This window comes from Rhineura floridana, chromosome 1 (genome assembly GCF_030035675.1).
Source record: "Rhineura floridana isolate rRhiFlo1 chromosome 1, rRhiFlo1.hap2, whole genome shotgun sequence".
NCBI lineage: Eukaryota > Metazoa > Chordata > Lepidosauria > Squamata > Rhineuridae > Rhineura > Rhineura floridana.
This window is the reverse complement of record NC_084480.1, coordinates 171,048,655-171,074,563: the sequence shown is the minus strand read 5'-3', so window position 1 is coordinate 171,074,563 and position 25,909 is coordinate 171,048,655. Positions and strand designations below refer to the sequence as shown.

Here is a 25,909-nt window from a genome sequence, read left to right as displayed (position 1 = left end):
ATTTTTCTCCAGCTGTGCTCAAGGCATCTCCCAGCTTGCTTCATCACCCTCGGGGATATACCATGGAGCTTTCTGAGCTCTGCTAAGTGGAAGAGGACACTCAGGAGCAATTGTGCCAACTACCCAGATCATCTCTGAGTTCCATAGATCAACCAGGGCTTCAGCATTAAGAGACAATCATATCAGTTGCTCCACCACCATGCCCAAAGATCTCTGGAGGCCATTTGTTAGCCTCTAGGGGTAGATCCCCATCCCTGCAGTTGGGAAAGGCAGCTATTAGCCCAAAATTCACCAGGAGGTGACAAAGGGACCAATGCAAAGTCTCCCTCCTTTAGACCACCCCTTTCCCTGCCCAGCTGAGAAAACCAAACCCAGGGTGTGCACTGCTACATGTGTTGGGTCAATTACATGTTGAGATAGTTCCATGGCTGTTAACGGTGACCAAGACATTCTAAGCCATCCCAGTCTGAGGGTCTGAGACCAACTCCATCAGCTTTGGTAGGAAGACTTCTGGGTAGCAGAGTAGGTGGCACACAAGCAGAATCCTCAGTCCGTCCTGCTGGCCCAGTGCAAGATGCAAACTCCTCTAGATTAGCACTCAGATGAACAGGGAATGTGAAGAGAGATGGTATTTCTAGAGACCACAATCCTCCGTAGCCCTTGACTCTGCAGTGATGCTGGGCTAAGTGCCTAGGTGGGCACAGCTGGGAAAGTCCAACACCCCCTTCTGCTTCTCCATCCGTATGTCACCTCATCCCTGGGCTCCTGGTGGGAGGAAGGGCAGGATATAAATAAATGGATGGATGGACGGACCTGGCATTTGGAAGCAGCATCTGGAGACCCAAGGGCTAACTGATAGGACAACTTTCAAACAGGAAAGCTTAGTGATGGATCTGTATAAAATGTTGCCAGTATCATATCCTTCTTCTATCCTATTATCTTTCTGCCTAAATAATTTACCAAGTTACTTCACCACAAACTGCTCAGGACAGATTTCACAGAGGGTGAAAGGAAAAACATATTTGAAAAAATGTGGAGTGGCTATTGAAATAACTTTGGGTGGGCAGTGATGTCCATATCAAATCAAACCATTGCATTGCTTTGGCGAGCAGCCTTCCAATTCGTTCAGTTTGAACTGACTTTGCAGTATATGACTTAGTAACTTCTTTTTGTCTTTGTTAATGGTTGATGCCCAGCAGGCTTTTGAAGTCCATGCTGGAGAAGAGCTATTAGGGTCTTCTTTTATTGTCCTGTCAAGTAAATCAAATGTGTCAATTATTTTTGACAACTGTTACCTTTCCTGCAGATGGGGTTGTGCATCAAATGCCAGACTATGGTGCCAATGAATTCACCAACTTGTGTAGTATGTGATGCCCCGATGGCTATACAGCTGCAACCAAAAGCCAACACCCACCAAAAGGTAGCTCAGAATTAATATAAAAATGTCCAGTGAAGGAATCCAAAGCACTGGTCTGGTGTGATGGGTGATGACATGGATAAGTTGTTTCCAGAGGTTCGGCCTGCCACTTGCCTTGCACCTTCCTGGCACATAAGAGCAAGCCAAAGGGGATTCACCAGGAGCATCCTAGAGGCTAGGCTCCTGCTGGGAGGAAGGGTGGATATAAATCAAATAATAAATAAATAAATAACGGGGGGATTACCACCAGCCTTGAAAGAGGCAGTGGTGCACCCCTTCTCAAGAAGACCTCCCTGGACCTAGAGACAAATACTGCCTTGTCACAAATATTTCCTTTTGAGGCAAGTTGCTGAAGAAGGTGGTGGTAGGGCAGCTTCAGCCAGGCTTAGATGAAACTGACTATCCAGACCCATTTCAATCTGGGTTCAGGCCTGGTTTTCGAGTGAAATTGCTTTGGTTGCCTTGGTTGATTGCTTTTGTTTGGAGATGAACACAGGGAGTCTGACCCCACTGATTCTCCTTTCATCGACCTTTGATACCATTGCCCATGGTATCTTTCTGGACTTCCCGAGGGTTCTATCTCCAAGGACCATTCCAAAGAATAGCATTGGGTGACTTCTGCTCAACACCATGAGAATTTTCTTGCAGGGTCCCAGAGCTTTCAGACTTGTCACCCGTGCCCTCGGGATCAGCCATTAGCGAATTTGGAGTAAAATGTCATCAATATACTGATGACACTCAGTTCTATCACTTCTATCTGTACCACGAGAATCTATGAAGTCTGAAGGTGGTATCGGGTTGGATGTGGGCCAATAAATTGAAGCTGAATTCACCAAAGGTGGAGGTGCTGTGGGCGGGCAGTTCCCATGGCTGGGAGTAGGTAGAACAGCCTGTTCTTGACTGGCACTCCCCTTGAAGGAGAAGGTACGTAGTTTGAGGTGCTCCTTGAACCATCATTGTCACATGATGCCAAGGTGGCCTCAGTGACTAGCAGTGCCTAATGCCCCAGTTTTGACTGGTGCACCAACTACAGCCTGTCGTGTATAGCCTGTCTACTCTAGTAACCTCCACCTTGGACTACTTTTAGCACACTTTATGTGGGGCTGCCCTTGAAGAAGGCCAGAATGCTTAGAAGAGTGGCAGGCCAAGCACATATAATAGCTCCCATTTTAAGACAACTTCACTAAGTGCTGAACAGCCTGGGGACCAATAGCTAAGAGAACTGTTGGGTAGTCAGTGGAGGAGACCTTACTGGCGGTCCCTGCACAAGATGAAGTGTGTAGCACCTGGGCCATTACAGTGCCTTTTCAGTACTGGCTCCACATCTATGGGATGCTCTCCGCACTGTGGTTGTCCCATCCAGAGCTGGAACCATGAGATGGAGATGCGGGTGCAATTAAATCTTGCTTTATTAGAGTAATGGATACATCTAGGACATTGCACTTCATATAGAAACCTGCCTTACTCACTAGAAACCCCTAACTACACTCTAGACATGCTCTGCGGCACGTGAAGGAAGTTGACTCAGCGACTCCCCTCTTTTTAGAGGCCAGCTTATGTAGGGAACGTTTTTGATCGTAATCTCTGACTCCTTCGTAAGTCCTGTCTCTGCCCTGTCCGTTTCTGACGGCGGTGGGTGCGAGGAGAGGGGGGGCGTGTTTCCAACGGCTCATCGGAAGACACCTGCTCTTGGGCTGCAGGCTCGAGGTCAGGAGGTGGCATCACGCTGGAAGCATCCTGGGAACTGCTTGGCAAGGGAGGAGCTGGTACAACCTCTGGGGCGTCCCCTGACAGGCCCTCGGGAATGACTGGGGGCGGCACACTCTCTTCTACGGAGCTCGCGCTACCCATGGGAATTGACTGGAGTTCAAGTTCACTGCTCCCCCCAAGGCCCCGAGCAGACTCAACAACTCCTGGGTCTTCTGCGTCTTCTGGCAGGTGAGGCGCCTGAAACTCATGCCTCTCCCTTCCTGCTCCTTCAGGGAGAGCTGAGGCTCAACAGTGGTGCACCTAGCCACATCATTGCTTTATTTTAGGAAACAGATGAAGACATACCTCTTCTGGCAGGGTTTTAGATTAAGGGAACCGTGACTGATGTCATTTATGAAAAGTTTGGTGCTGCTGCTTTTTATTATGAGTTCTATGGAGATAATTGTTTTTAATCTTGTGTTGTATGGTTATTATGTTGTTTATGATGTGGCCTGTTGGCAAAGGGTGATATATAAATTCCTTAATAAACAAAAAATATTTTTATTTAAAGATTTTACTTCTTGGTTTTGTGTAACTAAATTGAGGTAGTTTTCAGTTTTAGGAGGAGGATTCAAATATTTCTTAAATAATAACCATAAATTTAAGTTAGCATTCTGTGAGGGTGAAATATGAACACATGACCAGATACCCACTTGTTGCACCTTAAAATATGTGATCTATCTGGACAATATGTTTGTTTAATACATTTGTATACTGGCCTTCAACCAAATGGTTTCCAATGTGATTCATAGTAAATTAATATACAAATCAAATCAAATTCAAACACAAACAATTATAATTAAAACAAGGGAACTTTAAAAGCTAGAATAAAAAAGTCTTTGTTTGGCATCGAAAAATAATAAAGGAACTCACCTCTGTTCTGTTCTAGTTCTGACTAAGCATGACTTCACGACTCTAAGATGGTTGACACAGCAACTGGGTTCCCCCCCCCCAAGTCAGCTTAAGTAGGCTTGGACCGCGCACACAAACGAAGACTCTGCCTCAGCTCCAACTGTTGAACTAACCCCCTCAAGCGCCTCTGAGCGTGGGGTGAAGGTGGTTGGGTCTCAGTTTCCCCCTCTGTCAGAAGGGGGCTGCTAACAGTCAGTTCAGGCATGAGAAGCTGGGCAGCACTCAGCTAGGAAATGTCTGATATGTGCGGTTGAGCCTCTGGCGTGGGCGGCGGGGGGTGTCCAATTGAAGAGTGTCATACTGGCCAGGTGGAGCTTCCACAGGGGGGTCAGGAGCTGAGCTGTCAAAGATGGGGGCTCAGGAGTCCTGGGAGCCCACCCCACTGTCTGCTCCTTCCCCGGGTTCCCAGTCCAAGTCATCATCTCTTTCGCCCTTGTCTATCTGCCCCCTTCCTGCAAGGCTCACAACAAATCCAGCAACATCTGGAGGACGGCAGGTTTCCCACTCTTGACTTAAAACATACAGCCAAAAGATAAAAGAAGACAATGCTGAGGAACATCTGGCATTGTTCATCTTTTGTTCCCTGTTTCTTCTTCTTTTTCTCTCTCCTTTGTTATCTTCTCTTTCTGTTCTGCCACTCTTACTTGATTTTTGCTGCATATATGGAGGTATGGATGGGTGTGATTCTGGCTATGCTGGCACATAATGCTAAGTTGCACAAGTTTAGGACAGTCCCTGCTCCCCCAGTGCAGCCATAAAGAGGAAACTGGAAGTATTTGCTTTGTTTTCAACAAACTGCACCTTATAGTTATGTCAGAACCTGGACAAACTGTGGGTGCTTTAACTGTGGTTTATATGAACAAACGAATTTCAAACTGTAGTTAATGATCCTGGTTTGTTTAGATAAACCACACTTAACTCTATCTGCAGTTCCCAATTCAGAGATGACATTTAAAAATGCAGTTAGCTAAAATGGAAACAAAATCTTCCAATCTCCTCATTGCAATCACATTGGAGGAGAGGGAGGGAGCATTCAGAGCAAAGGCTTGTGCATGTAACACTAAACTGCAGGTTAGTTAGATGTGAAGCAGACCTTTCAAAATTGCAGGAACAATGTTGAAGGGAAGGGGAAAGTTGGGGAATTAAATAGGAATGCACATGAAATCATTTCCAGCAATTGCTTATTGATGTTTGTGTTAACAATATAACATACTATTGTTAAAAGAAGCTACTGTTAAAGACACGGGAACAGTGGCAGAGGAAAAATGTATCAGTGCTAACACCACATAGTTGTAGGCCACAAGCCATTTCTGTAGATATTTTAATTTAAGGGAAGGCCCTGGAACCTCTTTTAAGTGTTGAGCCTCGACCCTGGGAGGTAACAATTAAGCAATAAAGAAACATTTCCTCTGAGCAAGGAGATTCTCTGCTGTAGAAAAACATAATGCTTGGGATATTCCTACATTGCTTGTTCTATATTTTACTAAAATGTGCTTGTTCTATATTTTAAAGGACAACGTACTCTGCTATGTGTGTGGAGTGGGAAATCCAATTTGCCTTGCACATTGTGTGGTCTGTGAGAGCCAACTTCCGGAAGCGCAGAGGGTAAGGAGAGTTTCTGCACAAAATAATCACGCACAAACAATGTGAGAGCACTGTTTCTCTTTGAGACCCAGAGCCAACTGACCTGTTTCTCAGTCAACCCAGTTCAAATGAGACCTCAATAAGTATTTTACAGATTACTCACATGATAGAATGAAAGCTATCCCTTATCAACAGGACAGGGAAGTCACAAAAGCACAATCCTAGTTCCACTGCGTTCATTGGGGCCTAGACCCAGGTAAATGGATATAGGATTGTAGCTGTAGATTTCTTGGAAGGAGAGGTGCCCCCTCTGTAGCTGCAAATAGTTTGCTGGTTATGCAGGAACTAGGGATGGAAGAATCTGTAAGAACATAAGAACATAAGAAGAGCCTGCTGGATCAGGCCAGTGGCCCATCTAGTCCAGCATCCTGTTCTCACAGCGGCCAACCAGGTGCCTGGGGGAAGCCCGCAAGCAGGACCCGAGTGCAAGAACACTCTCCCCTCCTGAGGCTTCCGGCAACTGGTTTTCAGAAGCATGCTGCCTCTGACTAGGGTGGCAGAGCACAGCCATCATGGCTAGTAGCCATTGATAGCCCTGTCCTCCATGAATTTGTCTAATCTTCTTTTAAAGGCATCCAAGCTGGTGGCCATTACTGCATCTTGTGGGAGCAAATTCCATAGTTTAACTATGCGCTGAGTAAAGAAGTACTTCCTTTTGTTTGTCCTGAATCTTCCAACATTCAGCTTCTTTGAATGTCCACGAGTTCTAGTATTATGAGAGAGGGAGAAGAACTTTTCTCTATCCACTTTCTCAATGCCATGCATAATTTTATACACTTCTATCATGTCTCCTCTGACCCGCCTTTTCTCTAAACTAAAAAGCCCCAAATGCTGCAACCTTTCCTCGTAAGGGAGTCGCTCCATCCCCTTCATCATTCTGGTTGCCCTCTTCTGAACCTTTTCCAACTCTAGAATATCCTTTTTGAGATGAGGCGACCAGAACTGTACACAGTATTCCAAATGCGGCCGCACCATAGATTTATACAACGGCATTATGATATCGGCTGTTTTATTTTCAATACCTTTCCTAATTATTGCTAGCATGGAATTTGCCTTTTTCACAGCTGCCGCACACTGGGTCGACATTTTCATCGTGCTGTCCACTACAACCCCGAGGTCTCTCTCCTGGTCGGTCACCGCCAGTTCAGACCCCATGAGCGTACATGTGAAATTAAGATTTTTTGCTCCAATATGCATAATTTTACACTTGTTTATATTGAATTGCATTTGCCATTTTTCCGCCCATTCACTCAGTTTGGAGAGGTCTTTTTGGAGCTCTTTGCAATCCCTTTTTGTTTTAACAACCCTGAACAATTTAGTGTCGTCAGCAAACTTGGCCACCTCACTGCTCACTCCTAATTCTGGGTCATTAATGAACAAGTTGAAAAGTACAGGTCCCAATACCGATCCTTGAGGGACTCCACTTTCTACAGCCCTCCATTGGGAGAACTGTCCGTTTATTCCTACTCTCTGCTTTCTGCTTCTTAACCAATTCCTTATCCACAAGAGGACCTCTCCTCTTATTCCATGACTGCTAAGCTTCCTCAGAAGCCTTTGGTGAGGTACCTTGTCAAACGCTTTTTGAAAGCCTAAGTACACTATGTCCACTGGATCACCTCTATCTATATGCTTGTTGACACTCTCAAAGAATTCTAATAGGTTACTGAGACAGGACTTTCCCTTGCAGAAGCCATGCTGGCTCTGCTTCAGCAAGGCTTGTTCTTCTATGTGCTTAGTTAATCTAGCTTTAATAATACTTTCTACCATTTTTCCAGGGACAGAAGTTAAGCTAACTGGCCTGTAATTTCCAGGATCCCCTCTGGATCCCTTTTTGAAGATTGGTGTTACATTTGCCACTTTCCAGTCCTCAGGCACGGAGGAGGACCCGAGGGACAAGTTACATATTTTAGTTAGCAGATCAGCAATTTCACCTTTGAGTTCTTTGAGAACTCTCGGGTGGATGCCATCCGGGCCCAGTGATTTGTCAGTTTTTATATTGTCCATTAAGCTTAGAACTTCCTCTCTCGTTACCACTATTTGTCTTAGTTCCTCAGAATCCCTTCCTGCAAATGTTAGTTCAGGTTCAGGGATCTGCCCTATATCTTCCACTGTGAAGACAGATGCAAAGAATTCATTTAGCTTCTCTGCAATCTCCTTATCGTTCTTTAGTACACCTTTGACTCCCTTATCATCCAAGGGTCCAATTGTCTCCCTAGATGGTCTCCTGCTTTGAATGTATTTATAGAATTTTTTGTTGTTGGTTTTTATGTTCTTAGCAATGTGCTCCTCAAATTCTTTTTTAGCATCCCTTATTGTCTTCTTGCATTTCTTTTGCCAGAGTTTGTGTTCTTTTTTATTTTCTTCATTTGGACAAGACTTCCATTTTCTGAAGGAAGACTTTTTGCCTCTAAGAGCTTCCTTGACTTTGCTCGTTAACCATGCTGGCATCTTCTTGGCCCTGGCGGTACCTTTTCTGATCTGCGGTATGCACTCCAGTTGAGCTTCTAACATAGTGTTTTTAAACAACTTCCAAGCATTTTCGAGTGATGTGACCCTCTGGTCACATTGTGTCAATTTTGGTTCTCTCAGTTTCTCATGTTTCCAGTCTCAGATTCAATTATCCAGGTTTCTGTAGCAATTTGTAATAAAAAAAACCTCATGAAAATTATTCAGCATTTTGGTGCAAATTTCTAATAAACACAATTTTGTCTGTAGTTTTGACTAATATACACATTTTTCAAGCAATTTATTCTAAAATAATGGATTTTTGTATGTTATTTTCACTAATATATTCATTTTATTCACATTTTCCCAAATATATGCATTTTTCTAAACATTGGTTGGTTGGAGAACTGCATCACAAAATTCAGATGTGTGAATTTTGAAGGATGGCTGTGTTTTCTCATATTATTTCGGAAAATGTGGATTTGATAAATTTGGCTTTACCCCATCCCTAGCAGGAACTGAGGGTGCTGTGTAGCTTACTCCCACTAAGACCTTTTCCAAAGCGTGAGAGAGAGGACTTGAGGAGTGTAGCAGCAGCCCTAGTGGAAATGTCCACAGGGCACAGTATGTTGCCTCTCTACAAAAGGCATGTTATAAGTGTGGTTTCTTTGAGATCCATTGCAACTGCATAAATTATTGGGCCTTTTAATAATCCTGTGAATAAAATTCAAGCTAGTCAGGATGTGTGGTACTCCTCCCAATTTTAGCCAAAGACTTTACCCCTTGGAAATAAATTTAATGTGTAACTGATATAAGAGAAGGCATGATTTTCATATATTATTTTAAAATTTGTAATCTAGAGTAAAAACATCCTCAGAATTATTTGCTGTACAGAAGATTTATAATTGTGAGGGATTTTAAGTCAAGTTAATCATTAAGTCAAGGGGCATATTAACAATGAGTTATTTTTCCTTCCTGTTTGTTGCATCTCCTCTTAGAGTACTACAGCCATACATTTTAATTTACATATTTATAATATTCAGGTTGTTTATAAGTAGCATTATTATTATCATCATCATTACACCTGTTTTGGAGGGGGTGATTTCTTTCCCTCATCATGAGAGGCTTATACCTCTCACTGAGCATAGTTTAATCACTGAAGTTTAATATGAGGTATATCCGTATTTGCATTTATTGTCCATATTTGCTTTCAGTCCAGTGATGCACCCCCACTTCCCTTTTCAGCAGTGACACAAGCTGGAGTTCAATCTGCATGAGCTAGCAGCTGGAGTCCTATGCACCTGGAGGATTCTATATTATAGCCCTTGACTCCTATCCTCAAACTGCTCCATAAGTGCAAATCTTGTTCACTTTGTAAGAAATTTATGCCTACTGGAATGCTTTTGGGATGTATGTTAAGCCCCTAAAAATTCATAACTTTGCCTTTTATCACTTAAGGCTGTCTTGTGAAATGAGATAATAAAGATTAAAAAGGAATTCTCCTATGTGGTTTAGGATGAAAGTGAAAAAGAGTCTGCTTTAAAGTAAGCCAGAATGTACTCTGTGTCTTACACTTTGTTATGACCTATGAGCAAAACAAATAAAAGTGAACAGAATTGAGCCACTTATGATGCACATCTATCTAGAATACAGTACATTTGTATGCACTTTCTTCTGGATATGGACGGTGTGTGTGATGTATACTGTATATGTATGTATGTGTGTGTGTCATACACACACACACAGATGCATAGATAGTTAATAGACTGTAAACCAGATCTCTGATTATATGACTCTTACTGTTCTATTGCTTACCTTATGTTTAAACTTGAACATTATCTCCTGATTTTATGCTTGGTAACTGTTAACAAGTTGCTTGGTTCAGCTGCCATTCTGCATAATCTCTGGAACTACTCAGATTTGCTCTACAGGTAAATGTGCACTGAGTACAGCACTGTTTGCAAACGCAACACGGAACAAATCTTGGCTTAAGCTGGCTGCCTTTCCTAACACAATATGCATTTTATTATTATTATTATTATTTATTTAATTTATTAGTCGCCCATCTGGCTGGTTGTCCAGCCACTCTGGGCGACGTACAAGATAAAAATACAATACATTAAAACGTTAAAATTTAAAACCATAACAATAAAAACCTAACCCACCCCAAAAGCCTGCCTGAAGAGCCAGGTCTTCAAGGCCCGGCGGAAGCTCATCATAGAAGGGGCATGGCGGAGATCATTTGGAAGAGAGTTCCACAGGGTGGGGGCCACTATTGAAAAAGCCCTCTGTCTAGTCCTCACCAGTCTAGCTGTTTTAACCGGTGGGATCGAGAGAAGGTCTTCTGAGGCTGATCTTGTTGAGCGGCATCCCTGACGATGCTGGAGGCGCTCCTTCAGATAGACTGGGCTAAAACCGTATAGGGTTTTAAAGGTCAAAACCAACACCTTGAATTGGGCCCGGTAAACAACCGGTAGCCAGTGCAACTCCTTCAGCACTGGAGTGATGTGATCTTGCCGGCGGCTGCCTTTAATCAGACGAGCCGCCGCATTCTGTACCAGTTGCACCTTCCGGACCGTTTTCAAGGGTAACCCCACGTAGAGCGCATTACAGTAGTCTAGGCGAGAGGTGACCAGGGCATGTACTACTGGTGGGAGCAGATGGTTGGGAAGGTAGGGGCGCAGCCTCCGTATCAGATGGAGTTGATACAGCACCGCCCGGCTCACAGCCGAGACTTGAGCCTCCATGGTCAGCTGGGAGTCAAGAATGACCCCCAGGCTGCGGACCTGGTCTTTCAGGGGCAAACGTACCCCATTGAGCACCAGGTCCACATCCCCCAGCCTTCCCTTGTCTCCCACAAACAGTACCTCGGTTTTGTCAGGGTTCAGCCTCAGCTTATTCCTTCCCATCCAGCCACTCACTGACTCCAGGCACTTGGACAGGGTTTCTACAGCCAACCTCGGTGAAGATTTAAATGAGAGATAGAGCTGCGTGTCATCCGCATACTGATGACATTGCATCCCACATCTCCTGATGATTGCCCCCAGCGGCTTTATATAGATGTTGAACAGCATCGGGGAGAGGATGGAACCCTGTGGCACCCCACAAGTGAGAGGCCAAGGATCCGAGACCTCATCCTCCAATGCCACTGTTTGGTACCTACCAGAGAGGAAGGAATGGAACCACTGCAATACAGTGCCCCCCATGCCTAACCTCTTCATGTGGTCTAGGAGGATAACGTGGTCAACGGTATCGAAAGCCGCTGAGAGATCAAGGAGGACGAGGAAGGTGCATTCGCCCCTATCCCACGCCCTTCTCATATCATCTACCAAGGCGACCAAGGCTGTTTCAGTCCCATGTCCAGGCCTGAAGCCGGATTGAAATGGATCCAGATAATCCGCTTCCTCCAAGTGCGCTTGCAACTGTTTTGCCACCACCCGCTCAATCGCCTTGCCTAAGAATGGCACATTTGAGACTGGGCGAAAGTTGTTCAGATCTTGGGGATCCAAGGAGGGCTTCTTTAAGATTGGTTTTATTACTGCCTCCTTGAGCGATGATGGCATTACTCCCTCTTCGAGAGATGTATTTACCAGCATCTTGATCCCCTCACCCAGTCTATCTTTGCAGCTCATAATGAGCCATGATGGGCAAGGATCGAGTAAGCAAGTGGTTGGCTTTAAGGTTGAAAGCACCTTGTCCACTTCATCAGATGGAAGAAGCTGGAACTGATCCCACACCACCAGAGCACCACTGGTCACCTCTGGCTCGCTCACTGTGTCCACAGCGCACGGAATAGCACTCTTAATATGATCAATTTTCTCCGCAAAGTGTTTAGCAAACTCGTCACAGGAGGCCTTAGCATGTTCCATTGCTTCTGGAGCAACTGGACCGACCAGGCTCCGGACCACTTGGAACAGTCTCCTGGGACAGCACTCTGCAGATGCAATAGAGGCAGCATAAAAATCTTTTTTTGCTGCCCTTATTGCCACATGATAGGCTGCCGCAGCCGCTCTAACATGTGTCTGATCGTCGTCAGAGCGAGATTTCCGCCACCTGCGCTCTAGCCGTCTCACCTCCCGCCTCAGAGTTCGCAATCGTGGGGTGAACCACGGTGCCGTCTGAGTTCTATTCAGGGGGAGAGGGCGTTTCGGAGGCACCCGGTCTAATGCCCTGGCGATTGCGGCATTCCACCCCTCCACCAGGGTCTCAGCCGAGTGGCTGTGTGCATGCTCCAGAGAATCCCCAAGCGCATTTAGGAATCCATCAGGATCCATCAAACGCCTGGGGCGGACCATTTTAATAGGTCCTCCACCCCCACGGAGGGTTTGTGGCACCGAAAGGTCCAACCTCACCAAGTAGTAGTCTGACCATGACAAGGGGGTGATGGATGTACCCCCAATTTTCAGATCACTCCCCTCCTCTCCCGAGACAAACACAAGGTCGAGTGCATGACCAGCTACATGGGTGGGCCTCATTGTAATAAGGTGCAGCTCCCAGGAAGCCATGGTTTCCAAGAAGTCCCGAGGCGCCCCAGTAAGGATGGCCTCTAAATGTACATTGAAGTCCCCCAATACCAGCAGGTTTGGGGACTGTACACGCACAGCCGAGAGCACCTCGGCCAGGGAGTCCGTCGTGCAGCGGGGTGGACAGTACACGAGCAGAATCCCTAGACTGCCCTTTGGGCCCAATCTCCAGTACATGCAATCTGCCACCTTGGTCTCACAGAGAGGAGGTCTGGTGAGAACCAGGGACCTTCGGTAAATAACCGCCACTCCCCCTCCCCGACTACCGACCCTCGGCTGCTGTGCATACAAGAACCCAGCTGGACACATGGCCGCAAGAATAGGAGCAGCAGCCTCATCCAGCCAGGTTTCTGTAATACATGCCAGGTCCGCGCCCTCATCCAATATCATATCATGGATGAGGGATGTTTTTTGGGCAACAGACCTGGCATTGCACAGCAGCAGTCGAAGGCCAGAGTGTGGAGTCAAGCATCCCCCAGCTGTCTGTTGGCTCTGGACAGGCCCGGAACAGGGGACAGATATTATGTATCTCTCCCTAGTTCCTCTTACCTGACGTGACCTGCCCCTAGCTTTCCACCAGCATCTGCCGCCCAGCCTCGGTATGCATTGGCCTCCCACCCTTCCCCCATCACTCCCCTGTGATTGACACATGCCCCGATGTAAGCTTCCACCACTCAGGCAGGCACCCAACCTTAAAACAACACCCCCAAAAGAAAAGAAAAGAAAAGAAAAGAAAACAAAAACAAAACAAAAACAGACACAGCACACAAAAACCCCAGGCCACCTCAGCCAGCCGGCTTATGTATCCCTCCAAAGAGGGACAGGTGATGGGAATCAGTCACAGCTGGCTGGGTACCTGGGGCCTGGTCCTGCAGATGTACGTCTGCCAGGCAGAAGTCCACATGAGACTGAGAGGAACAAAGACTCTGAAGGTCCACTAATACTTAATTATGCACCTGCTCCATATGCCGTTGCTAAGATAAGCATACATCTCCACTTGGTCATTAGATAGTCCAAAAAGACAGAAGCCTCCTTCTAACTAGCACTGCTTAGCCATCAGTAATCTACTCAGTAGCTATTTGCATTGACTTAAAGTAAATCACCTCCGTTCCACACATGGGATGTCACCTAAGGAACTTGTCTCAACTGGCTCCTTGTCAGAACTGCCCAGTCAGTTTAGGCAGGAAGCTTATCTTGTTGTGCCTGTCATGACTCAGGACCTATTGTAATGTCTGTTCTTGTTTTCTGGTTTCATCTTCAACTGAATAATCTTTTGTCTCCAGTCTTCACTAGAAGCCTCCTGTCCCCTCTCTGCCTCTGTGCCTGTTATTTTCTTCCAGGTTAGTTAGGACCATTAAAAGAACACAAGCCTTGTGTTCTCCCTTGGGAAAGCTTTTCTGTTTTAGAAACCTATTAGCATGGTTCTAAAAAACCCATAGGTTCATCTGTTCATAGGGTTTTTGTGGTAAGAGGTATTCAGAGGTGGTTTACCATTGCCTTCCTCTGAGTTTGGATGCATCTTAGTCTGGTGTCTCAGCTTTGACCATTCCGCCATGGGTGCCCCTGCTAGGAGTCTAGCCTCTTGGTCTAGACTCCTGACGGCATTGCTCTCAGCCTCTTCAACACTCTCAAACCCCCTCACCACGTTAAGGTGTACCTCGGCAGTCATTAACCAAAATGGAGACAATAGTCAAGAAATCAGAAGAAGACTAGGACTGGGTAGGGTAGCTGTGAGAGAACTAGAAAAGGTCCTCAAATGCAATGATGTATCACTGAACACCAAAGTCAGGATCATTCAGACCATGGTATTTCCGATCTCAATGTGTGGATGTGAAAGTTGGACAGTGAAAAAGGCAGATAAGAGAAAAACCAACATTTGAAATGTGGTGCTGGAGGGGAGCTTTGCGCATACTATGGACTGCGAAAAAGACAAATAATTGGGTGTTAGAACAAATTAAACCAGAACTGTCACTAGAAGCTAAAATGATGAAACTGAGGTTATACTTTGGACACATCATGAGAAGACATGATTCACTAGAAAAGACAATGCTGGGGAAAACAGCAGGGAGTAGAAAAAGAGGAAGGCCAAACAAGAGATGGGTTGATTCCATAAAGGAAGCCACAGACCTGAACTTACAAGATCTGAACAGGGTGGTTCATGACAGATGCTCTTGGAGGTTGCTGATTCATAGGGTCGCCATAAGTCGTAGTCGACTTGAAGGCAAGTAACAACAACAAAAAACCCAAGTTGCTGACTTGTGGGCCACATAGTGTGAGGTTCAAGAACAACCTATGAAGGCATACCTATCTTTGACTACCCTATCATAGCCTTCTTTCCTAGATGTATATATAGACAGCCAGAACCTCGCTATCAATGACTCCAAAACAGACTAGCCACCAAAGTAGTAGTGCTTAATTGCTGCTAGAACCCTAGCGTACAGCTGTATTTTGTTTCTAAATGCTGCTTTTGTTTCTAAAAGCCTTGACTAAAAGAGGAGGATCTGGGGGAGGAGGAGGACAAAATGGTCCTGTGTGGTTAAAAACAGCAGATCTGCCAAGATGAGAACTTTTCCAAAGCCAAAACTGTAAAAAAAAAAAAAAAAAAGGCTCAAGACTCATTTCATTGGACTATGTTGTTTGAATGAGTCTGAATGTTTTGAGAAGGGAGATAACAGTGTGCTCATAGTTCCTTTGCACGGAGGATAGGGGAGTACTTAGAGTATTTTAGAATGATGCCATCAGTGTGTGAAATAGGGGGTGAAACAATTCAATCCCTTTTGTTCCTGATTATGGCTTGGTAGCTTGTTTTTTATTGTCTTGCTTTTTGAGTTTGCTAGTGAATTTCTAAAATGAAAAATTTTAGATCAAAGCCTGTCTGGGTATTACACTGACTGATTCCCCATCCTTCCCTAAACCCAGAAGACTGGGGATAGAGACACACTTACTGTTCTGCCAGTTCCAGTGCGTCTCCCTCTCTCTTTTCTGAAAACGGGTGCATGGTGCTAGTCAAACTCTACCCCTTGTTATTGTAAAACTTCATGGGATCAGCTTGAGTGCATTTTTTAAAAATTCGCTTCAAAAAGATTTCTCAACTGCTTGGCAGATCAACCCGTTCCCTCTCCTGATGTGGCCAATGGAAATTCTTTCCTGTAGGTGACAAGTATGCGTACAGCCTTTCTCCCTAATCTCAGACACAACAGAGTCTGATTATGATTACTCACTGGTGTGATATATTCTACACATGAGGAGAGATTATTACTTCACATTTACAGAACTGAGCCATCTATTGCAAATATGTTCTGATGTGCCCTGGCTCAAATGAAACAATCTCTTTTTTTTTAATCTATTGGTTGGAGTATGTTGTTTTTCAGTTTAGAGACAAAAGTGTTTTGGATAATGAAATGTTAAATTGTTTTTTGGGGTAAGGAAAACTGCATACAACTGGAAGCAAGCATTCCTCACATTTTAAAAGTGTTTCTGTGTCTGTTTAGTTGCTTGGCAATGGATCTTTAGGTGTAAATAATATATGAATTCAAACATTTATGTTATGTGGTATATAGCTTAATTTCTGAAGAGGTATGGAGTCAATCTTACCTGAAAATCATACTTGGACCCTCTTAAATAGAAGCTCTTCTCCTGTCCATAGATGTGCAGAGAATAATTTATGTTTTTATTGAGAAAACACTATGCACATGTGTAATGGCATACTTTCTTAAATAAGTGCTACATAAATCCTATTGTGATGAAAATAGCAGCCCTACCAAGTCAAAATGTCACCAGCCACGCTGGGGAGAGTACTGTTGAACTCAGGTACTGCTAGTAGACTTCCCATGGGCATCTGGTTGGCCACTGTGAGAACAGGATGCTGGACTTAGATTGGCCTTTGGCCTGATCCAGCAGGCTGCTCTTATGTTGTTGAGTGCTAGAGATGGCTTTGTGATTTCTGAAGTAAATTTTCCCATGTGAAAGTACTATCTTAAATTAAGGTGTCAGGGAAAATGTACATCTGCTGCTGCAGATAGTAAGATCATGCTTTTTATTTAAAACATTTATATGCCACTGGTATACATAAATACAAACATATGTATGTGGTGTACATAAAAACAAGCTATACATAAAATAAACAATAAAACAATATAATCATAATAAAACCAAATACTGCTTTAAAATGTGGGCTGGAACAAGAAAGGCTTAGTCATGCATGTGACATTCAACAAGGAGGGTTGCCTGCCTAATCGCAGTAGGAAGGAGTTACACTGGCTTGAGCCCACTACACTGAAAGCACGTGCTAAACCTGCGTGCATTTGGTGTTTCAAGTGTTCATTTCTGTAAAAGAGCACATTGCTACCCTTTGTGGCTACAGAGGAAACATTGAAAATACATGCGCTATCTTTGCTAATTATTTGGAAACAATAGGATATGTGTAGCATTGAGAGTAAGCAAGGGGAGATAATTCTTCACACTTTCATATGGCTGGCCCATCCAATTGCCTAGTTTGGTCTGTTTGGTGCTTCTTCATACCCTGCAGTGTCACATGCCTTCAGTTTCTTGTTTTCTTCCATACCAATTGTCTCTAACAAAAATGTGATTAAAAATTCCTCCCCTGCCAAACTCTATTTTACAGCTAGAATGAGCAAAGCAAGTTGTCGACATGCAAACTGGCTTGTTTTCTGAGGTATAGGCTAAACTTATGAGTCAGAGTCCCTGATTCACATTTTGCCTCAATCATGAACTTACCAGGCTGTTTTTGATAAGCTGTTGTATGTCAGCCTCAACCCATCATCTCCAAATAGCAGGGTAACAGTATAGGACTGTTGTAAAGATTACTGAGATATTTTACATTATTTATTAAATTCCAAATATGAAACTTCCCATAAAATAGCTCAAAGCAATGTCACAAAACATCAGCAATAAAACAATTACATACATTTTTAAAACGTTTTATTAGTTTTGGCCAATGGTCTATTTAGTTCTAATGATACAGATTTGTAAATATGCATTTTATGACTGTGACCTAAATGTTTATACTTGCTGGTCTTCGACCAAAATAAACTTATTCATTCATTCATATTTAAAAAACAATTTAACAATAAAAATTGAAACACTTTCATATATGAAAACAATTTCCAATCCAATACAGAATGCAGACTGGGATAAAGATCTCCACATAAAAGTCTTGTTGAAAAAAAGTAGAGAGGGCATCTGTTCCCGAGGGTGCCATCACGCTAACGTCCTGATTCCTATGTTATATGGAATGGAACTCCTGTGAGATGGTATCTGCGGGAGACACTCCTGCATTTTGAACTCTCAAAAAGTTAATATAAATGTTTGTTCAGGCTATTTGATCAAATGGAGAACATCTGAATTTCCTCAGAAAATATGTTAATTTTATTAGAACAAATGTATCGATGGGATTTGGCAGCATCTTTATGTGTAGCATGAACTGTCTTTAACAGAATAACAGCTTGCAGACCTGGGAGCAATCAGCTATTCCATTACCAACATCAAGACCTAATTTACTAGAGAAAAAAGAGCAAGGAACTCAAACCATTGGCTTGTTCTATCCATCCATGAAATTTCTCAAGAAAAAAGAATGTGAGCTTGTTTCTCAAAAGGAAAAACTGAATGAGACAAATGATCACAAACCTCTGCTCACAGCCATCAGTCCTGGAAGAGGTAAAAAAATGCTGATGATTTATTTGTTTCAAAATGAATCCTTCATAAAACAACCCTTAGGTTTCTCAGTTTTATGCATTCTATCAATTTTTTAACTCCTACGCCTAGACAAGTGGTTGCAGATGAAGATGAAGATCTTGAGCTATCATGCTTAAAACCACTTAGCATGAGTGATCTGCTAAATAAACCCCTTTATGTTCCTAGTTTTAGATGGACCTCAGCAGTTTTTCAAAAATCTTATTTTATTGTAGGTGTATGGGTTTTTTATGCTGGTTCTTAGATTGTCATGCTGATGTGTTTTTTATATGTGGTTAGTTGTGGTTTCCCTTGATTTTATTTATTTATTTACTGTCCAATTAACCATGACCTCTGGGGGATTCACACTTTGAAAGACAAACAAGATGATTTGTTAGCCACAGTGGAGAAAATATTTTTAAAGATGGGAAAATAAATGTTTAATATATATAATAAGCATCAAGGGTTTCAATTCTGCTGCTTAGGGAAACGTGGGTGAGTGGGGGAACAGCTTGTCCAAACAGTTCCTACAAGATGGAGATAGGATTCCCATCTCTGTTTATAGGGATCCAATGGAATAGGATTTTTCCATTGGAAGGTAGAACTGAGGAACTGCCTCTAGTCTTTTTGTAAATAGGGCAAAGCAGGCAAGATGTAGGATACATGCTGATTTTTGTAAGCACCACTCTGAGATCCTTTTTCGCTAAAGGTTGGGGAATACTTGTTAATAATTATGTTGCTGCCACATTACCTTTTAACCAATGGGCAATAAGCTGGAGATCTTTATCACTTCTCTATCACTGGGGAGAAAGCTTTCAGTCCCCTGTATCAGACATGACAGGTTCCTTTGGGGGCTGTCTTGGCTGTGGCTAGCTCATAACTATCTTAGATCATAAGAGCAAACCAGATTCTTACAATGCCCCAAAGACAACAATCTTAAGACAGCTAAGGCATCAAAATTGGGTCATTAAAGAAGAAATTACTATATCTTTAAACAGGACTTTTCTTTAGAATGTTAACTGGGGCTGATTACAGGGACCATACAACTCCCCTGTTAAAAAAGCTCCACTGGCTGCCAGTTTGTTTCCGGACACAATTCAAAGTGCTGGTGTTGACCTACAAAGCCCTACACGGCTTGGGTCCAGGCTGTGTGTCAGACCGCATCGCCCTCTATGTGCCTGCCCGGACCCTGAGATCCTCAGGAGAGGCCCTTCTTTCAATACCTTCATCCGCACAAGTACAACTAGTGAGGATACGAGAGAGGGCCTTCTCGGTGGCTGCCCCTAGGCTTTGGAATTTCCTTCCTAAGGAGATAAGAATGGCCTCTTCCCTGCAGTCCTTTCGTCGACAGGTAAAAACTTTCTTATTTCAGCAAGCCTTTGATTCCGAAGGCGGCTAAGGATAGGCCCAAAAGGAGGTCATATTGCTCTTGCTTGTTTATTTTTTAATTATTCTGATTTTATGAGTATAGTTTTTAATATCAGAAACAGTTTAATGCTATTTTAAATTAGAGTTCATTTTTTAATTATATCTGTCTATATTTATTTACTTATGTATTATATGCTTTTAACTTTGGTAGGTTTTAATTGTATCTGTTTTTTATCTGGAAGCCGCCGTGAGTTCCAATTTGGAAAAACGGCGGGGTATAAATAAAGTTAATAATAATAATAATAATAATAATAATAATAATAATAATAATAATAATAATAATAATAATAATAATAATACATCTCCATACTGCAAAGCATTAGCTAAAATATATACAGTAGTGGCTTACTTAAGTGAGAGTTCCTGGCAAAGGTGAGAGCTGAATCAGAGTGTTTCTAGTTCATAGCCACTTAGGGTTCCTCCAGATGTCCTTTTTATTGTGCACTCATGATTATCTGTGCTGAGCAAAGCAGTTATGTACAATCCCACTTTCAATACTGTTTACAACTGCAAATGTTTCAGGGTGGTCATACTGCTTTGTTTCCAGTCAAGTCTATGCCCCACAGCTTCCTGCTAAAATCCTATAACTTTTCATACCACAAACGTTCGGGGGGGGGAGGATGCTGCACTTTTGTTGCACTATGGTGCAAGAGTGCCCCACCAGATGGCAATAATGCAGTAAATTGGAGAAGCATCACAGAACAACTAATAAAGTGGAATGATGTGTGGACACTTCTTTATGGATCTCTAATGCACCATTATTGCATCGATGACATGTACCACTGTCTCTTAGCCACTCTATTACACTGATGACTTTGATATGATCAGTCTAATTTCCTCTGTTCAGGTTACTGGAGGAAGCAACTAGATCATGTCTGTGCACACCTCAGAAGCTACACACAGAACAATCTGGAGTTCAGGACTTTGATTGGAGAGCCTCAAATGGGGAAGGTAAGAGAGAATTCCTGGTGCAGTGACCTTTTATGGCTCTAGTCTTCTGTGATGCTGATGCACAAAAGGAAGCGGGGTAGAGATTTAAGGCAAAAGATAAGATGACTCTTAGTATTTTCTATTACTTTTTGTAGATTTATAAATTTTCCACAGGTAGCCTGCCATCACTCTGGGGTATCAATGCCATCTAGCGTCCGAGGCAAGAATGCACTGTAGATAAAACCTGGGCGTCCAGCCCCTCCCACTCCAGTTTTCATTCTTGCCTCGTCTGAGACGTTTGGATACCTACAGAGCGTGGATAAGTTCTCTTCTTCTTTTGCCTTCTTAGATAGTTTTGTTTGTTTTCCTTTTTGGTGGAGCGGCGGCTGCTGCTCTTCCATTGCTGGGAGTCTGTGGCTGCGACTCCTCCCCCCCCCCCTCAGTTTTTGGAGTGGGTGATGGTTTGTTTGTTCGTTCTTGCCCCCGTTTTTTCTTTTCCCCCTGCTTGTTTGTTTTTTCCCCTTGCTTGGGTAGAGGCGGTCGCCTCTCCCTCGTTGGAGGCCGCGGCTGCGGCCTCTCCTCCCCCGACCTGACTTTCTCTGTGGCCTTGCCTCGTTCCCCTGTGGCTTCGGCGGCGGCCTACCGTTTGCAGCTGGGAGCCTGCGGCTGCAGCCCTCTGTTTGGGGAGCGGTTGGCCTTGGCAGCGCTTGGTTCCACCTCGGAGGGGGTGGCGAGTAGGACCCCCCCCGCCAGATCGCTCCTGCGATCTTTTTCTCCCCCCTGTGGTTTTTGGCACACGGAGCGTCTCTCCGTTTCCTAACGGCGGCGGCTCTCACTTTTGTCTTGCCCTTTGGAACTGCGGCCGTCCTCTTTGAGGCTTTTCTTTTGCCGGCCATCATTTTAGCCGCTGCCTGATTTTTGAGTCATTTTCTACTCTGACTCACTGCGGCCTTTTTTCCCTTTATGAAGGTTTTTCTTATGCTGACTGAACCAGGCTGCCTGTTAGAATTGTAAGACTGAGCACCCCTCGATACCGCACCTTCCCCATTGTGTGCTGGTATTGGGCCTTGTGTGTAGGCCATATTGATGCAATATTTCCTCCTCAGTGCATATTAGCGGTTCCGCACCTTCCCCATTGAGTGCGTGTATTCAGCTTGGAGCCACACTGCGTAAAAATAAAATATAAAAAGCTTCTTTGCCTAGCGCTCAGCAGTGTACTATAGCGGTCTCGCACCTTCCCCATTGTATGCGTGTACTTAGCTTGTGGCTCATATTGCATCACTAATCATTAATCCTTTGGGCAATTTCTCCTGTGGGCATGCCCACACCTTTTTTCCTGGGCCATAGTGAACCTAACCTTTCTCTTGCTTGGCCACCTAGCCTGCACGACGCTCCCTGTTTACTCACAGGGCTGATACCGCACCTTCCCCATTGTGTGGGTGTATCTGGACCCTGACATGGCAGACCAGCAACCAGAGGCAGCGCAAACGTCAGGAGCCAGTCAGCAGTGCAAAGCTCCAGGGCAACGTAAGGCCCCTAAGCATAAGCACACTAAAGCTCTTGCCAAGACGAAACTCTGTCTGCCCATAGTGCCTCCAAGCGGGCCCGGTATGTTTCAGCCCCGACCTTAGAGGAGCCTGCCGGACAAGCATTACCTGCTCTCTTCCAATCCCCTGCTGGGTCCTCAGATGACGAGTTTGAAGGTTTTCCCAGTCAGACACCTCGATACTTGGATCCTCCCTCTGCCGCGCTGCCTCCTCCGGTGCAACCACATCTGCCCCCACAGGAGCCCCCTGTACCTCCTGAACCACCATCAGGACTACAGGTGACACCGGAATTTATCGGGTTTCTCTCCCAAGCTCAGCCTCAGTCTCAGGCATGCCTCTCGCCTCAACTTCCATCCCCGCGGCAGTCTACCTTGATTCGACAGCCTGGTGATCGGGACGACATCCCTCCTTCTCCTAACCCGTTTGATATCTCCAGAGGCAGACTTGGTGCCCTCAGGGATGGATGACCTCGTATCCCTCATGCACCCAGTCCTTGACGAATGGAGTGAAGAATCTGATCTGGATGAGGATTCATCCTACCGCCTCTTCAAATCAGCCGATTACCTCCCCCTCTGCCGTAGAGTGTTGGACACCCTGGGCATCCAACCTGCACAAACACAGCAGGTGGGTCCACCTGTGAAAGGCGCCAGGGTCCTCAAATCACCCCAGTCAGCGGACCATTCAATTCCAGTACCAGATCCCATCAATAAGCTGGCCAGAGAGGAATGGACCCGTCCTCTACGTCCATGTCGCTTTTCACCGTTAGCCAACAAACTTTATTCTTTGGCCCCGGAATTTATGTCCTTCCTGAATGTCCCTGGCGTCGACCAACCGATTTCGGACTTGATTTCTAGGTCCCTCCTTCCGAAAAAAGGGGATTCGCATCTCAAGAATCCCTCTGAAAGATGACTTGACCTCGCACTCCGCAAGAACCATGAGGCATCTGCCTTCTCCATCCGGGCCTCAGCTGCCGCCTCAATTTTCTCCAGGGCCTCCATGATGTGGCTTGATAACCTATTGGACGATCCCAACCCGGATCCAGCCACACTGAGAAAGGGGCTAGTCAAGCTGCATAAGTCAGCTGCATTCGTGGCAGATGCCGCCTTGGATGCCACCCACCAAGCAGCAAGGGCCCTGGCCGCCGAAGTAGTAGCTCGAAGGACCTTGTGGCTACAACACTGGGATGCCGACTCTACGGCCTGAACCAATTTGTCCATGGCTCCCTACTCGGGGTCACTGCTCTTCGGGGAAGACGCCCTTAAAGTGGTCCTGGTTGACCCCAAGGACAATCGAAAGCCTACCCTAGCCATGGCCAAGAGGGATGACCGCAGGCAGTTTCGCCAGTTTGCCCCATATTGCCCCTTCCAGCCCTTTTGGGGGGTGCGGCCTGGGGGCCGAGGCTGAGATACATGAGTCCCCGAGTTCCGATCATCCAGGCCATCCTGGCCCAGACAGCGCTACCAGGGCAGATTCCAGTATCAAGGCCGACAAGCCCCTTCGTCTTCGTACGGCAGAGGAGCTTGGCAGCACGAGCAGTTCTGACGCCATTCCTATCGGGGGCCGGCTCTCTCTCTTCGCCAGTGCCTGGCTCCCTCTGTCAAGGGTCCCCTGGATCAGAAGCATCTTCCTCTGCGGATACAACATAGAGTTTTGGCTGCCACCCCCGGACAGATACTGCCCATCACCAGTCTCCAATTCATGCAGGAGGGTCATGCAGGATGCCCTACGCCATCTACTCGACATAGCAGCAATAGAACCCGTACCACTAGCAGAAAGGTCGCAGGGCGTCTACTCCCTCCTGTTTGCGGTCCCGAAGCGAGATTCGTCATGGAGGGCAGTTCTGGACCTCAAATTTGTAAACTGCTTTGTCAAGCATCACAGGTTCAAAATGGAGTCACTGGTGTCCATTGTGGAAGCACTGCAACAGGGAGATTTTTTAGCATCTATAGACCTCAAAGACGCTTACCTCCACATTCCAATCTGTCCCGCCCACAGGCGATTCTTAAGATTCACGCTGGGCCAAGACCATTTTCAGTACTGGGCCATGCCATTTGGACTTGCGTCAGCCCCAAGAATGTTTACCAAGGTAATGGCCTCTCTCCATTGGACTCTCCATTGGACTCTCCATTGTGGAGTCCCTCAGGGGTCGGTTCTGTCCCCCATGCTTTTTAACATCTACATGCAGCCTCTGGGTGCCGTCATCAGGAGTTTTGGAGTGCGTTGCCACCAGTATGCTGATGACACGCAGCTCTATTTCTCCTTTTCATCTTCTACAGGTGAGACTGTGGATGTGCTGAATCACTGCCTGACCACGATAATGGACTGGATGAGAGCTAATAAACTGAGACTCAATCCAGACAAGACTGAGACACTGTTGGTGAATGCCTTCCCTGCCCAGATGGTGGATGTTTACCCTGTTCTAGATGGGGTTACACTCCCCTTGAAGGAACAGGTTCGTAGTCTTGGGGTTCTTTTCGATCCTTCCTTGTCTCTTGAGGCGCAAGTGGCCTCGGTGGCAAGGAATGCGTTCTACCACCTTCGGTTGGTAGCCCAGCTACGCCCCTATGTGGACAGGGATGACCTCGCCTCAATTGTTCATGCTCTGGTAACTTCTAGGTTGGATTACTGTAATGCGCTCTACGTAGGGCTGCCCTTGAAGACAGTTCGGAAGCTTCAGCTAGTGCAAAATGCAGCAGCCAGACTGCTGACGAGGACCAGCCGGTCAGCGCATATAACACCTGTTCTGGCCCGTTTGCACTGGCTACCCATTTGTTTCCGAGCCAGATTCAAGGTGCTGGTTTTGACCTATAAAGCCTTACACGGCGTGGGACTGCAGTATCTTGTGGAACGCCTCTCCCGCTATGAACCGACCCGGTCACTTCGCTCAGCGTCTAAGGCCCTCCTCCGGGTACCAACTCATCAGGAATCCCGGAGGACAGTTACTCGATCTAGGGCCTTTTCTGTAGTGGCCCCTGAACTGTGGAACAGCCTCCCCGAAGAAGTACGCCTGGCGCCGATGCTTCTATCTTTTCGGTGCCAGGTTAAGACCTGGCTATGCTCCCAGGCATTTTAAGCGTTTAATGTTATAATTTTAAATCTTTTTTTTGTTTGCTGTTTATGTTTACTGTTGGTAGGTTGATTTTATTGTGATATTCTGTATTTTAATCTTTTTGTACACTGCCCAGAGAGCCACTCGCTATGGGCGGTTTAAAAATGAAACAAATAAATAAAATAAAATAAATGGCCACCCTGGTGGCCGCACTCCGACTTCAGGAGGTCCATATCTAACCTTATCTCGATGACCTTCTTCTTCGGGCGAGTTCCAAGGACCAAGCCGACAGACAACTCTACTACACTCTAGAGGCTCGCAGGTCCCACAGCTGGCTAGTCAACACCGAGAAGAGCCATCTCAAGCCAACTCAGCAGCACCAGCATCTGGGAGCAGTACTGGACACGTCCCAGGCCATGGTGTTTCTGTCCCCAGAGCGCATCTCCACTATCCGAAGCATGGCAACATCATTGGTTCGACGTTCGAAGGCGGACGTCATGTTCCTGGCAAAGGTCCTCGGGATGTTGGTCTCCACTATTCACATTGTCCCGTGGTCCCGACATCACACTCGGCC

At 45.3% G+C, this 25,909-nt stretch overlaps 1 protein-coding gene across 9 annotated transcripts in view; it reads left to right on the top strand.

The window, feature by feature from the left end:
* DZANK1 (double zinc ribbon and ankyrin repeat domains 1) overlaps positions 1 to 25,909 on the top strand; it is a 72,676-nt gene that overhangs the window by 27,256 nt on the left and 19,511 nt on the right. For 7 of the 9 annotated variants that reach the window (XR_009758041.1, XR_009758049.1, XM_061585811.1 and 4 more), the window contains 4 exons: positions 1,307 to 1,420; positions 5,591 to 5,683; positions 18,147 to 18,366; positions 20,657 to 20,760. Coding sequence is in view for 7 of the 9 variants with exons in the window: in XM_061585811.1 (XP_061441795.1) it covers positions 1,307 to 1,420; positions 5,591 to 5,683; positions 18,147 to 18,366; positions 20,657 to 20,760 (531 nt within the window). In the remaining 2 variants the exon portion in view is untranslated. The remainder of the gene's footprint in view (positions 1 to 1,306; positions 1,421 to 5,590; positions 5,684 to 18,146; positions 18,367 to 20,656; positions 20,761 to 25,909) is intronic. The other 2 variants (XM_061585851.1, XM_061585841.1) reach the window with 1 other exon arrangement.